Source organism: Ascidiella aspersa, chromosome 9, assembly GCF_963924565.1.
Source record: "Ascidiella aspersa chromosome 9, kaAscAspe10.2, whole genome shotgun sequence".
Lineage (NCBI taxonomy): Eukaryota > Metazoa > Chordata > Ascidiacea > Phlebobranchia > Ascidiidae > Ascidiella > Ascidiella aspersa.
In genome coordinates, this window is record NC_139455.1 from 16,034,092 (window position 1) to 16,050,200 (window position 16,109).

General features: G+C 36.5%; 1 protein-coding gene across 1 annotated transcript; it reads right to left on the reverse strand.

Moving 5' to 3' along the window:
* Window positions 1-1,732: 1,732 nt before the first annotated feature.
* On the reverse strand, window positions 1,733-14,956 carry LOC146133241 (carbohydrate sulfotransferase 11-like). The gene is made up of 5 exons (XM_083396930.1): window positions 10,861-14,956; window positions 10,299-10,479; window positions 8,741-8,952; window positions 5,358-5,515; window positions 1,733-3,885 (listed from the first exon to the last, which is right to left on the reverse strand). Exons 1-5 carry the CDS (start codon window positions 11,002-11,004, stop codon window positions 3,498-3,500), a joined length of 1,083 nt encoding a protein of 360 aa, XP_083253056.1. The 5' UTR covers window positions 11,005-14,956; the 3' UTR covers window positions 1,733-3,497.
* Window positions 14,957-16,109: the final 1,153 nt, after the last annotated feature.

Below are 16,109 nucleotides of genomic sequence, written 5' to 3' on the forward strand. Positions count from 1 at the left end.
GGCTTTAGGGAATACATTATGAACAAAAGAAACGATCAGAATATTTTAACCTAAAATAATTTATTTTGACAAAATTTTGACCGATTAGGAATATATAGATTTAAACAAAGCTTTGTTGTATACAAAAGTACTGCATTAATGTTTCGGCGTCGTCAGTCAGTCAACATATTTGTCGAAATCAGAGATACACAACTATCTGAAGCAAGAACGAAGTTTGCGATAAACCAGACCTGCGAGCTTATTACTGACGGCTTGCGTATACAGTGTATTCCTCTTATAAAGATGGAATACATTTGAAATGTTTTTACAAAATTTGGAAATACGCTGCCTGCGACTACGCTTGTTTGCTAGAGTCTACTACACTGTTCTTTTAACAATGTTAACAACGGGATTTACTCACAGAGGCAAAACATGCAAAAATGCACCATTGACTAAGCCTAAGGGCATAAGGTTTGTTGTGGATTGCAACAAGTAGCGAATTTCACGACATATTTTAACGCTACGTAGTACAATTAATATGTATTAAATGAAGTCTATTCTCGTGCTAAATGTTTCTCATTATTGAAGTGGCTAGCAGATTCTTCTAATCTTTGCCAGCCAGCACGTTTATATCCGTGTCGCGCGACTCGGCGACAAGGTGGTCAAAGCAAAATCGCTTTTACAAAACCTGAAAAATGTACTGTACTGCACATTACTTCGAAACTACTATATTGTACTTCACTGTTTGCTACGTCCGAAGTTGCGTCTTGGTGTAGTTGCATTATGCGAATGTAATTATGATAGAAGTCTTGTTTCAATCTATATATGCTATTTTGTCTGCAAGATTATTTGCTAACTCGTTTGGTCGGCCGTAAGATATACTAATTAATAATACAGTTTTATATTGTATTAGAGAATAGACACAACTTTAGCTTAGCAGAACTGTTCAAATACAATACATTTAAACTGAAACTCATCATAAAACTGCACACATAAACTGCGAAATAGGAACTGGCGCGTTGTAGCTTATAATTAATTTATCTCGTTTTATGACATGCTTTCTCGTTTTTTTTTTGACAACAGAATGCATGACATCCGTTTGGATCATGTGATACCCGGCTTAAACCCCCAAATTACTGGTCAATATAATTGTTCACACAAAAAACGCTTGCAAGCACGAACATGCGCATTAGCACTGTTGAAACAATTTAGCATTTTCTTATATACAGATTTTTTTGTCTGGGTAATTTAGGCACTGACAATATACTAAAACATTTTATTCATCGTCAATGTTATATTTTATAATGTTTCTTAATATTTTCGCTAAAGGTGAGAAAAACTTGTGTTATTGTTTGTAACTTGTCTTTGTCGTCTCCAAAGCAGCCACAAAAGCTGTTATTAAAGTGTACAATTTGAATACAATCCTTCTAGTGTTGTAGAATGTATTTGCCAAGCATGCCTGCTTTGTGACGACTCGAGACATCATTTCCAAATAGGCCAAAGCAATGACGTATTTCCGGCAGGCAAAATACCCAACATATAACAGCATTGACCAAAAAACAGTTTTCCCAACGTTTTAGCAACCTATTCAAATCAACTTCCTCAGGGAAAATGGCACTAACAGTGCAACTTTTGGCAAAACTTTTTTACGCACTTTCCTAAATTAACCTTTAAGAATCAAACTACGGAGAAATATACAAATCTGGTACCGTTACTGACAAGACGAATTTCTAAGCAATTTTGCAACTTGAAATGTTAGTGTTTTTATATTCTTTATTCGGTGAAATCAACGATAAGCAAAGACATGTTACTCTCAATAATATCGCCATGTTAATAAATTTTGTCCAGCGAAAATAAAAATAAACTGAAATATGAAGACATATCTCAATTAATTACTGCTATGAAAGATTTTCCTAATCTTCATTAAAATCCCTGTATTTTGGGATTTAGATTTACAAACCTGAAGTTAATGAATGCGTTTGTGTAGTTTAAGTTACAATACGAGTTTACATATGAAGTCAATTTTGCATTTTTACTTTATAAGTCCACAATTTCTTCATCATGGTGAAGATAAAATGTTAATGTCACGAATGGAGGCATAAATCGTAAGTCTAGCTATAGTTATCCATATACTTAAACCAAAATTAGTTTTTTTAAATTTAAAACGGAAAATGTAATTATTTTCCCAATTTAAATGTGATTCTCTATGCACAAGAAAAAGAAGGTAAATGAAAGTTGCGGGAAGTTTTTGAAAACTGTAAACGACGGTCGTGACATCGAAAAGGTTAAAAAAAATAACTCATACAATAAAATACAACGAAAATTGTTTAAAACAATGTCTCTTATTCGTACTCTCCACCATTTGTATCATGGGTGAATTTCCTGCTGTTGAACATTGGGAGTCTTAATATTTTTAACTGGACCATATGGGAGCGAAGAATTCAAGGATAAGTTGCGCAATAATGTTTTAACTAGGGCCATTTTTATTTTAACCTAAAAAAAATAACTTTATTTTTATCAAATTTTAACTTTATTTTAACCTAACGAAATTGCTTGTTTGCAGAGGCCACAGTTCTTCCTTGAATTAATGCCAGTTACCCAAACATAATATTTTGTCGATTTCAGACCCAAGCGTGATATTTTGTCGCAAAGTCAAGGTGTTTTATGGATTATAAAAAGTGCATCTTTTTTTTTATTGGTAGATTTAGCTTGCTTAGGCATTTTTGTATTACAGAATGTCAGTAGGCTGTTCTTAAAATTCAAACTGTTGATCTTCGAAAAGACCACGTTTGTGAAGAGGAAGTGTTTTACAAGAATTATTTAAATACGTAACAACCAATAATAAAATGGACGATTTGCGATTAAAGTTACTGATCCAAGTGGGCATTGTGTCATTTTGTCTGCTTTTATGGGTTAATGTGGTTTAATTGTGTCGCAGTTCCTGATTTACAATGCTTCCACGACGATGTTTACAAAAACCACTCTCAAGAAACACAAAAACTTTGTCAAAAGCCATAATTTGACAAATTTTGACTTTATTAATAAATTTAAACTTTGTTGTAAATTTCAACTTTATTTTAACCTATAAACTTCTTAGTAACAGTCCCCTCGGTGCTGAAAAAAACTTTATTCTTTGATTCGTGGACAGACGAGGTCCTTAAAAAATTTTAACTTTATTGACTTTTGCGGGCCCTAGTTATGACCTCTTTTGTTTGTTCTGTAGCAAATCGGAAATGAACTGTGCAAAATAAAAAACATTTCCAATGTGTTGGAAATCAGTATGAACAGTACAGCAAAAGACAATCTTATAATGACAGCAAAAAACAATTTGTCAAATTTGTATAGAAATATTTCTTATAATACTTAACTAACAAATGATGTTGATTTAGATTTCACTTAGAAGCCGCATATTTTGTTACCTTTAAATATTGTCTTATCGGTTGCAATAAAGGGCTGGCTTTACTTCTCTAATACCCGCAGCCACTATAAGTTTGTCTGGCGTACAAATCAAACTTTTCCTAATCATCCCAACCGCCAGCGGTCAACGTGTCCACATCAAAAGTGTAGCCGAAGAGCTCCATTTCTAGCCTGTATATGTCCAGCAGTTTTTCTATCGTGCCGCGATCGAGCTGCGAAAACTTTTCCACAATCTTTACCGCCTCGTCAACCGTGCGGTGTTTTTCATCTACGTTTTGACGCTGCATCGACGTGTGGCTGAGCTTATTCTTCACCAGGAAATCGAAGCTGGACTGGAAAGTTTCCGCTTTTACGATGTAGTCGAAGCGGTATTGGCACGGGTTGCAACACGTCGTTATCGACTGGAAATGTCGATCGAGGTTTTTCGAATCCAAACCGTGATCGGCGACATACTGCATGAACGACTTCCAACTCATGAAATGTCCCCTTCTGTTGACAAGAATCGTTTTTTGTTAGCAAATTTCCCGATTTTAAATGTTACTTGATCTCAATTATTCGCCACAAACAATTACTGATCTATAGTATTTATTACTTTCAACCAGGGTCGATATAAACTATTGGATCGTTGGTGCCGAGAAGGGTTGGTTTGCAAAAAAAGCCATTGAGAGTCAGTAATAAAAAAACGAAAAAGAGAGTGAGAAATAATGAAATTAATTTGTTTTAATTAATAAAAACACAGTGGATTTTTAAATTGAACAGCTCAAATTTCCTGCTTAAATACAGTACATTTAAACTGTCCTTCGGCATAAAAATTCACACCTAAACTGCGACATAGTATCGCGTCAAAGCTAGTGATTAATTTATCTAGTTCGAATGCATGACATTCGTTTGGATCATGTCACACCCGGTCTTCCCAAGACACCAATCCGATGGCGAATACAATTATTTACCTAAAAATATCAGCACAGAAAATATATACGCTGCAAAGACGCATTGTGCTTCGGCACTGTTGAACAAAAACTTTACCTAATTTTTTAAGGTAAACTATAAAGGCCAAATACTAAGAAATAAGCAAAACTAATTCTGTAAATGACAAGACGAATGGGTAAACAAATTTTATTACTTCAAAATAAATGTGTCAACTCTGAAATGTTTTTATGTTCTTTAAACCACGTGATGTAGCCAAACAAGCTTTAACATCGATCAGAAAACCACAAGGCAAAACGACAAGACTTTTTCGCATCAGCAAAGCTAATTTAAGCACTAATGTTTTGTATTTTCACCTAAAAATGAAACAAATAATACACGCCTCTGAACTTCCAGATAACAACAGGGGTGTCCAACCTGTGGCAGGGCCATATGTGGCCCGCAAAAACCTCAGAAGTGGCCCGCTGAAATTGTCCCATTTTAGCTTATGTTAGTCTGGACAGCAGCAACGTTTGTTTTTTTGTGAGATTGCTTGACTATTACTTATGCAAAATGTAATAGAACAACTTATGTTTAGACGATTTTAATAAGATGCTTGTTTTTCTTAATATACGATGTAGCGTATGTATTCAAACAATCTACATGTTTTTGTGCGCCGTCGTAAGCAACAAGATGTTCAAATCTAAAATCCCTCATTGAGAAGTAACTTTTTAATCAAGTGAACACGATATTTTGCCATTGGGTTTACAGCAAGCAAAATCAACATAAAGCTGAGCATGCTTAGGTTTATGTGCAACAAAACAGTTCAGAGTTGCACGGAAATAATACTTAACATTAAATAAATTTGTTACTGAAACTATATTAGTTAGGTGTACACATATTACTGTGATAAATTGAAAAGTTACATGTCGCCATCCTGCAATATTCTTGCCCATCGCACCTATAACTCTTACTTTTTGCGTCGCTCGTCTTCTAACTTTTCTAATTAATTGAGTAAGAGTTAACTGACCAAACTACAAGTAACACACACTTACCCATTCCACTTTCCCAACTCTGACGGGTAATTCTTCAACAGTGGAAATTCTTCGAACCAACGTTGGTAGAAGTACATTTTTGCAAATTTGTCATTCCACCCGGATATCAGTCGAGAAAACGGATGGCGGACATTAACAATTCGAATTGTATCTGGATCCTGCGAAAGCAAAAACTGTTAGCCCGTGTTGGTTTGAAACATTTAAAACAAAAACATCCTCTCTGAAGGAATACTACGTTTTTTTACTAAGATGCTTCTCGGCTTTAGTGTGAAGTGGGGCCAGTTTAGCGATTGGAATTTAAGGCGCCCTGTCCCTCAGGAGCCCTGATGGCTGCTTAAGTTACACGGAGATCTTAGTTCACGGCTGCATTAATAAATCCACTTCATCGCGGATCCTTTGTAATAGGCATTTTTTATGTAACGATTAAATAGGATTCTAGGTATCATCAAATATAATCGTCCGATTTTACCTTGCAGTGATTATGGTTGTGATAGTTGCAAATACAAAGCTCACACAAATGCAAATGTGCAAGAAATATACTAAACTCTTATTAATAGACTTTCTATTTATTGTAGATCAAAGACTGATATACTCTGATAGACCTGCGGTTATCAGATATAGAATATTCACCGTGGTGAAACATCGCACATACAACAAAAGCTTTAGTACGAAGCTGTGGAAGGATCACTTCAATCAACGCAGATGTACAATGACGAGGCTTCCGATAGTTTTACTGACTTATTAAGTTTCAGTTATGGATTTGTTTTTTTTACACAAATACATTTTGTAGTGAAGCGAGAAGCTTTCTGTATAGCTGCGTGTTCGTGTTCCATATAAAACAGACTTTACCCAATGCGATGCATACGAAGAGAACAAAGAAAAAAAGGCAATCTGTCCGGTTCGGGAGTTATAATGTGTGCGTGGAGAAACATAGAGGCTAACTACATAAACCCTCCAGAAACGAACAAATAACTCATAAATAACAACGCGTAAAGTATGGAGAATACAAAAGCACGACGAGGGAACGCGAAATTATTGCGAGCGTACGTGCGTGCATAAGATCTGTTCGCTCAAGGCTTGCGTTTACTGCTCCGATGGCTAACAAACGGACATCGGCTGCTGGGGATTCAACGGGTCGATGCTTAGGGGTTAACGGGGGACAATGACCGTCCCTGCGAAAAAAGTCGTAGGCGCTGGAGGTCAACGATTCCGCGATTCACATGGATTTCCTTGATTCACTTGAACAAATCCGTGGCGAGACATCGCTGTTGGAAACAACGGAGTTGGGATCAGTTGACGAACTGTTAAACTTACAATGGTAAACATCAGCAGGCTAAGGTGGTAGCATCCGGCGTTAAAACGGCTTCAAGCCATCTAGAGAGACGATCAAGCAATGTAAATAATACTTGTTCCCTTGTGATGGTGGTGAGGGGCCGACGATGTCGAAATTAACATAAGCAAACTTAGCTATGCAAAGCGGGTAACTTACCAAGGCGTGCGGCATGTTGACTGTTGGTGGACCTTGGCCTTTTGACAGTCTACGCATTTTTAGCCCATAAACCAACTTAGTGCAGGCCGTGCCAAACAAGCTTTGATGCAAAAAATTTGCGTGTGGCCCACATTGAAGGATGCAAAAGTCCATGAACTATTGTATGTCGAACTCATTTCGCAGCCACGACTTCGGAACAATATGGCGCGGAGATATGGTGGATACGTCGCACAGGATCGTTGTTCCGGACTGTTTTAATTGGATGTTTTTTAGTTTGAGACCATAAATTGCGATGCGGTAAGCCTGGATCTACCCTTTAAGCTACGCACGCGTGAGTGCGCTGTAGTCTATATCGATTAGTAACGTAGTGATGGAACAACAGCTTGCAACTTAAAACGCATTCTGTTTGTTTAACAAATTATTAAAGTAGAAACTAAATTCACAAAATCCACCAATTTGGGAATGTTCCTGTTTATTTAGCGCATGTTGTAGCACGAAAGGGTAATGGAAAATCTTATAGCCGCTGATACGTCAAACGAACACTAAGGAGGACTAGATGTTCATATGGCATATTCAAGTCTTAAATATTGTTCCGTCGAGTTTCAGCGTAATAAAAAGACTGGGTAAAAAATATTATTCCGCCGTTAATATTATAGCGTTTTTGGCTTCATTTCGTCGCTGGTCTGAATACTTTGGTTTTATAGATAATTCCACTTTAAATGGTATTGCTTTAAAGTTTATGATGTGTTTCCAATTCGAACGCTGGATACTTCTTTTTTGCTGTTCACTGATCCCAAGCACAATCAAATTTCATTGTTAAAATAACGCTCTTAAAATTTCAAACTAAACATTTTGCTGTAAAAATGTCAAGAACCATTGGACTAAGCCTTGAACATACGATTAATTATCCACAAGGAGTGGTCAATATTAGTTATACACATCGGAATAGTTATGTTGTACGTTTACAGTAAATATAGACTTTCAGGCAATTAATGTTCTACAAACAATATTGGATGTCGAAATAGTGCAAAATGCAACATTCAGACCAAATAATCCTTAAATATACTTTCGCTAAGCATGTCCTGGATGCCCAAAAGAACTTTACATTAAATTATCCTTGGTAAAACCAGCACCTTACAATAGAATAAGACCTTAATTTTGATTGTCCGTTATACATAATCGCAATTTGATCGGTCTTTATGTTGCGAATCAAATGTGCCCCCTGATTAACTGTACTCTAGTGCAGCACTCCGAAACCTTTTGTCACTGCGACATACAACAGGGTTTAAAATTCTCGGTGGCACACCTACAAAAATACTATCAAAGCGACGATATACACATGAGCTAATATCCAATGCAGCCGAGGGCGAACAAATTTTTTATACTCATATATAAAAAATGACGTATAATAAATATTTTAGGCCTTTAAATCCTAAAACAATCCGCATAAAACCTGGACTTGCCTCGATTAACCCTCAGGTTTATCAAAGAACGTTCAGTGCTTCTAAATGGCATTATGAAAATGAAACCCACTCGAACATGGTTTTCGAACTTTCAATGATCGAATATTCTTTCGGAACACTAACCACGATAACCTTGTGCAACAACAACCAAGTTAAGAAAATCTACAGTGCGAAACGAGGAAGATATTAAAAACAATAATGCCTATTATTTTACGTTGTAGTTGTATGGGTTTCGGACGTAATTAATAATATCTCTGGATTTCCCCTTTTGTATAAACTTTGGAAACATTGTTCTATTGTTTTTACGCGCAAATGACCCGGTAGTTGAGTTTGTTTCAAAATTATTTCCAAATTACTACTTTTTGCAAAAGGTGCCGCGTTACACAGGTTGCGAGCGCCTCGCATGTGCAACAACAATTATCGACTCATACCTCAGATAAATTGCGGCGCTGTGTGTCCGATAAATCCTTGTAGTAGTGGACGTTACCGAAAACAGCCTTTTCGAAAAATGGCTGCGTCTCGGCTTCGATTGGTTTGCGAAAATGCCAGAAGAGGTCATGCCAGCTTGAACTACCAGCTTTTAGTATTACGCACATTAACGCCTTTTTTTCGAGGCTGGCAATGAAATTTGGATGTGCTTTTCCTGTTGATAAATTAAACGGTGTTGGTGAACAGTTCACTGGATACTTTACAGCAGGCCTGCTCAACATACGGCCCGCGCAAACTTGTAATGCGGGCCGCGTGTGGCATACTATGGAATAACTTTTTGTTATTGTAATTTAAAAATAATGCCGACTTGCTTATGTATTGCGCGATCAAATATTTTTGCTCTCATGATAGGCCAAAACCGCAAAGCGAATAATCAGTATGTATTTCGCGCTTTGCGCGATTAGACTGGATTGAGGTACCGGTACATATTTGCGAACGAGTTCGCTCGAGAACATTATGTGAATTTTATATTAGTTATAAACTCCAGTGTGCGGCCCGCGAAGTGTATTTTTTGCTGGTTGAGGCCTTTGACCATTTTAAGTGCAGGCCTGCTTTGCAACGATTTGATAAACACTTGAATGGCGAAATTATTTTTGTGGTATGTATTGCTATATTTTCAAGTTGAGCGAAAATGCACTGCTAAAACAAGTCGATGACTTTGGAGCATCGTGGTTACAGGTTATAGAGTAGACGTACAATGAACATTAAAGCACATACAGAAGAAGGTATAGCATAATTTGAACGATTTGCATACTAAAACATCTTATCAGATCTTATTTTTCATTAGATGTTGAAAACGAATACAGAATTATTTTAAAATGCGCTACCTACTTCTGTTATAGGTTTTGGTATATTCGTCGTTGACTCTTTCAGAGACGTCAGACATTTTTCTTTGTTAAAACATGATTTGAATTACTAAACGGTGGAGGGTCAAACATGGTGTTTGGTGAAGATCTAAATATTTGTGTAGCACGATGAAAACTGTATCGTAAAACCCACTAAAACAGACGACAATTAAATTGCGGCGACGCTAAACACACAAGTGCTAACCCTTTATAAGCAAACATTGCAAACCGCAGGTTGTGTAAAAACGCAATCGCGGTCTAATGCTTTTCAGCTGCCAGGTGAAACAAAATAAAGCGGAAAGCGATATCGCCTACTTTGTAACAAGCTCATGTAGCGTTTCATAAAACGTTTGGCCTTTGTTGAAATTCGAAGGCTAGATATAAAATTTCGTTAGGTAGATGTAAAATCTAACCAACAGCAAAGCAATCGACACGAGTTAGCTTGTTGAAAAACTCTTATCTATACACTTGAATGCTAGAAAACTCTTAAAGGGCATTTCATTTAAAAAACAGAGAAATAAAGTATACTATAAATCGGTCTCATATACTATACAGATTGCGCCAAGTCGACTTAATCGCCTTCAAACTTGCCTCCTAGGCTATCTACTTTCATCGCTACGTATGTAAGCATAAACTGTTCGAACAATTTACTTACCAGATAAACTGCTGTTTATCCACAGCTGTCTGAAACCTGGATTGTTTCTTTCGCACACAAGCTGGACGCGATCACGACGCCTCTGAAATCTTGCTTCGGCCACCGTTTCTGTAGAAGCATTGGTTTGCACCTTGCTTGTCTTTAAAGTGACTGGCGAAGAGGCAGCTGGTTTGATCTTTAACTAAACGTGTATTTGATAACATTTAACGTTAACTTCAAAACGTTTTCAACATGATTATTAAATAGAAAAGGTTAACAACAATTCTATTATTTGTTTTATTGACTTCCACTATGGATGCATTGACGTAACGGTGTACAGATTCACTTCCGCGAATGTAACATTATTGCACTGCAACTACCCATAACTTTGATTGCTATTATTGTTTTAGCGCTTGCTTTACACCTTTTGTTTCATACTACAGCACACCATTTGTTTTTCCAGGCCATGTTTTCCGTAACGTTTAAGTAAATATTTCATTATTATTATTATTATTATTATCAGTAATAAGTTTTATGTTTTCTATTGTTAAAAGTGTACTGCGATAAACTAACTGTAGATTACCCAATTTGTAGTGTCTGAGTGCCTTTCCACTGACGACTTCGTAAGTGCTTGCCTTTTTGTCGAGGATAATACATAAAAGGTAATAATTAGAAATCCGGTACATGTCATACTTTTTAAAATTAATTTTCTATTCATCCTCAACATCGTCTAGCTATGGGTCCAGCGCTGTCAGCTCGTAATACCTAACTGAGGTCAGCGAGCATAGAAATAGCACATTTTTCCACTAATGGTCTGTTTAATATTAGGCTAGAGTACGAGGCATATGCAAACAACAGACTAGAATGATAATAAAAAGAGTGATGTCCGTGTGATGAAGGTAGTGCTACTTAATTATTTTATAATTATGCTACAAACAATTTTTATGTGGCTATACAAATCACTATATGCCTGTTTTACCAAAAAGTCGGTCATTTATATAAATATATTTAAGACAGGGTACTCTTGAGTGAGCAACATTTTTGCTATTGGCGGCGGCACCAGTCGTTTTTTTTCTAACCGTCGCCATTAAGTTATAAACATATTCAACACATGGTAAATAACAGTTAATCTATAGGTTAACGAACGACACAAAGTATTGTGTTCGTTGTCAGAAGTGATTACATTACACAACTAAACAAATTCGATCACTCGGAAAAAGGACAATTATATGATCAGTATTAAAACTGCAAAACACAAATTGCAGACTATATTTCGCTATATATAATATCCCTGTATTTCTAAAAGCATTACTGGTGTATAGGCTTAAAAATAGTTTACTGTTTTTTTGAGGTGTTAAGACTTTTTCAAAACAAAAAAACTTTTTTTAAAACAAAATTAAACGTATACAAACCTCCTCCCACACAATTAACACTAACGTAGGGTTGCCATATTTATTTTGAAACGCGAAAACCCTGACAAATTTACCGCGACTGCATTGGCCAACTCCATATAAGGGATCTTAAAAACTGAGAAATGATGCAAAAAATTATGTCAAAACGTGACGTATTTTATATTTTAAAAGTTTAACTTAATGAGTACTAGAATATAGACCCTCAAAACTATATTTGAAGCGCAATTGACAAAATCCGTTTTTTAAATTCCAACAATGAACATGGTATAAACAATTAGAGCAGCGTTTCTCAACCGGTGCGCCATTGAAGGCTGCCAGGTGCGCCGCGAGCAAAAGGAAAATATAATGTATAGGTCCTATTATATAAAACATATATTTTTACTTTCCTATTTAGCTTAGGTAATTGATTCCACAAACCTTTCAAGTAGAAAACGCAATAAGACCTACAAAGCAATAATATCTAAATCAAATAATTAATATAAATCAAAAACAGCTCCTCTGGTAATTGTAATTGTTAACCAACGTTTCGGCAACCTATACAAGCCGCCTTCGTCAGGGTGATTGACACTGAACGCTCGTACAATAAATGGAAAGGAAAAAAAGAAAAAAACAGAAATAAACGCGAGCAACAAAACGATAAGAAAGTAATTAGCGACTGCCTCTAGTCCTTCAGCAGGTGTAGATAATTAATGTATAATAGGCTACCCAAATAGGCCTATATTAAGACCACCGACATAATAACGCCATATTGGCAGTAATAACCACGACAAATCTAAAATAGTCTAGATAAGACCTAAATATGTCGCAATACGTCCAAAATTAATCAGGATAAGACCTAAATGGACAAAATAACGTTTTTAGTCCTAAAGGCTGGAGACCCTTTAAATATATGCAACTATAAAACCTATATAATAAAAAAACTGTAGGCAATATAAGAGAAATACCGGTACACACAAAAAATTTCGCGATTGCTTCGCTCGCAAAGTGCGCCGCCACGTTTTCATACGTCTCTAGGTGCGCCCCCAAGTAAAAAAGATTAAGAAACACTGAACTAGAGCTTGACTTAAGATGCTTGTTTACGCACTGTTTCGCGCGACAACAGCAAGTTTCCTAAAAATTTAAAAACGTTATTAGGCCTTTTATGCCCGTGAAACCATCATATTGTTTATCAGAGATTATGTAAAAAATGTGACAACCCTTGTAAATAGTATTCCATGACAGATTTTGTTTTGTTTCACTATTCGTTACGTATTTTCGTTCCCCTGTGTGCATTAGAGGTCACTAGAACCACATCACTGCTGTTTGTACGCGATAATAAACAGAACTCAGATTGCGTTACGCGGTGTCTGTTTGGGGCGGCCAGGCATCAGTTTCAACATAATGCAGCGAACCAAAGATCATTTGATTTCGCAACAAATATAGAATACATACCATACCGTAGGCGTAGACTCTACATACCGTAGTACGTGTTTTGTGACGTTATGCATTTCAAAGAATTAATTATATTGTGGTTTGCCTAATGCATTAATAATAAAATAAAAATACTCAAATCTAAAGGCTTATAAAACACAATGAACAGTTTTTATAATTGCATATATCAGCCCAAGATATTGAAGATGTTTGGGTTTCGGCTGTAAGTATTGACATAGTTGTGTTTGGCGCTTCAAAGCAGAATGTACTCCTTTGGCGGAATCTGTTTCGCTGCTTCAACAGTACCCCTTCAGTCTGTATAACCGGTGTCATTTTGACCATATCCTTTTCAGGAAATATTCTACCGATAGATAGGCGTACAGAGCTAAAATTAATTTTAAGATGACGTCAAATTTTGTTTGTAATTTGTTTTTTTGTTTTGCAAACCCAGCTGAAGGCCCCTAAGTAAATAGACTTTTAAACCCTTAAAAAGCGTCATCTACATATAAGCCTCCATCTTGTCTGGATATTTAAAGTCTCTCCGAATAATAGTTTTACTGTAAGGCTCTGAACAAAAAACGGTCTGAAACAAAAAAATAACATCACCCGATCCGTTAGGAATTAGTGCATTTCTAAGCAAAAACGTCTACGACAATCAGGGTATCCAATGACAGATAAGTCTACTCTAGACTAAGACCTTGAGGTCGTGACAATGCACTAATTTAGACCTTTAGGTATACTCCCGGCGTAGATAAATTGAAAATATTCGTTGAAAATTCACAAAAGTTTACAAAAAGTGTGAGATAGAAGTGTGAGAGAATTATAACAATTGACCCACCCTAACGCAAACGCTAACCCGAATCCTAACCCAATAATGTGCGTTAATGTAACAATTATTTCAACGCTGGTGAAAAAACAAACTCGGTGGGCATAAGATAGTTTCTCGTCCATGGTATATAGGATTGTTACGTCACAAATTGAGGTATTGGGACCTAAAGCGTTTATAAAATTATTAATTCAACGGTTGCCAGGTGCGCCGCGAGAAAATGGGAAACAGTGTTACAAAAATTCTGTATTATTTTAGAATTTGCGACTAAAAGTGGATTCCAGCAATAAGACGAAAATTAGAATAACATCAACATAGGAATAAAACACAGTTCGGAATAAGATCGAAAAAGGACCAATAGATAACATACCCAAACCCTTATCGGACCAACAGTCCAGTTTCAAAACAGCGTCTACAAACACCGCCGTTTAAAAAAAAACATGGCCCTTATAAGGCGGTGGTGGCGCCTAATCGTTTTATATCCATTTCCTGCGGATGAGGATGTTATTTAGGCCACTTGGATCTTATACCGAAAATTTATTAAATATACCGAAAAACTTATACCGAAAATTTATTTAATGACATATTCCAACATTTGAATAGTTTAAAATTGTCAATGCAGAATCAAATTGAAAACACTCATCCACAGATAAAATTAAAGCTTTTCTTAAAAAAATAAGGATTTGCAGACGAAAAGTTAAATTAGGCTATTTGGAGATGATTCTTTAATCAAAGATGACCATTCAGATTTATCTTTTTTAATAAAGGACTATGTTTGTAAATAAACTCTAATCACTATTTTCTATGAATAAACACTGAGCAATATGACTGGATTCGTATCCCCTATTGAAGTTCCAATGGTTGATGTTGGCTTTTCGCTAACAAAGAAAGAGGAACTATTGCAACATATATCTAGAGGGGCTTTCGCCATAAGACCGCAATTAAAACAACATCAACTTCGGTATAAAAAACAGTTCGGAATAACACCAAAATAGGACTATTATATCTAATACTCGTAATCACGTTTAAATCAAGATAAGACCTAAATTCGTCCGAATAAGGCCTAAATTGCAATAATAAGGCCTTTAAAACCTTTTACTTAACCCTAAACTCCACCCATAACTTCAATACTAACTCCCCTAATAATTTGAACCACAAACCAATTTCTTATTCTACCCATTACTCGCGCCTAACCCCAAACAGAGGCAACCAATGCAGTGCCGAAACAACGGGCCCTAATGGCATTTTAAACTAGAGCACCTAAACGTCGACACCAAACCTGCCGATGCCAAGAAGATGTCCCTTAACCGTTCCAGGCCACATCCTGCTATTACCGTTTTGGGCGTTATTTTTTCCATTTAGGTCTTATTCCGTTAAATTTTGGATTTATTCCGAGTTAGATGTTGTTGCTTTCGGGCCTTATTCTGTGTTTCCATCGAACTCTAAATAACATACCGTGTGTTTTTATAATTTACAAAATAAAAGGCCTACTTTAATTTTTTTTTCTTTTTTATTTAGGCCTGTCTTATTAAGCACGTCGTATTTTAAAGCAGGGCTGTGGAGTCGGAGTCAGATTTGGGACTCTACGTACCGTAGTCGATTTGTTTTGCTAAAGTCGGACTGCCTGCGTTCCGAGTCCGAAGTGCTCAGTAACAATTTTAAAACTGATAATGCCGCCAACTGCAAATTGAAAAGGCGGAATAGCATATGGTGGATAATTAAGGATAACCAGCAATAGTTTGTGGGTGGATGAGATATATGACACCCCTATGAGGGGATAGTTGAAAATCCACTTTAATTTAGTTGCGTACATGGGTGAAATAAAGGCTGTAGAGTGGCAGCCGGACTCAGAATTTGACGAAATTGCACATTTGGTCTGAGTCGAAGTCGAGAGTTGGAGTCGGGTTATTTTTAACCGACTCCGCAGGCTTCTTTATAGATAATAAAATTAGGAGCCTGATGTAATAACAACTGCCAGCAAAACAAAAATATCCAAACAAAGTTAGCAGTCGACTCGCTCGTCAGGTGCGCCGCCGCGTTTTGAAAGGTTTACGAGTGCGCCCTAGGGTGAAAAAGGTGGATAAACACTGGCATAGTCCAAGACATAGTCTAAGTTTTTATATGAACAGAAGCCTTTTTCTAAAAGGCAAGTCGCACGCGCGGCTTATTTCCCAAGTGACAATA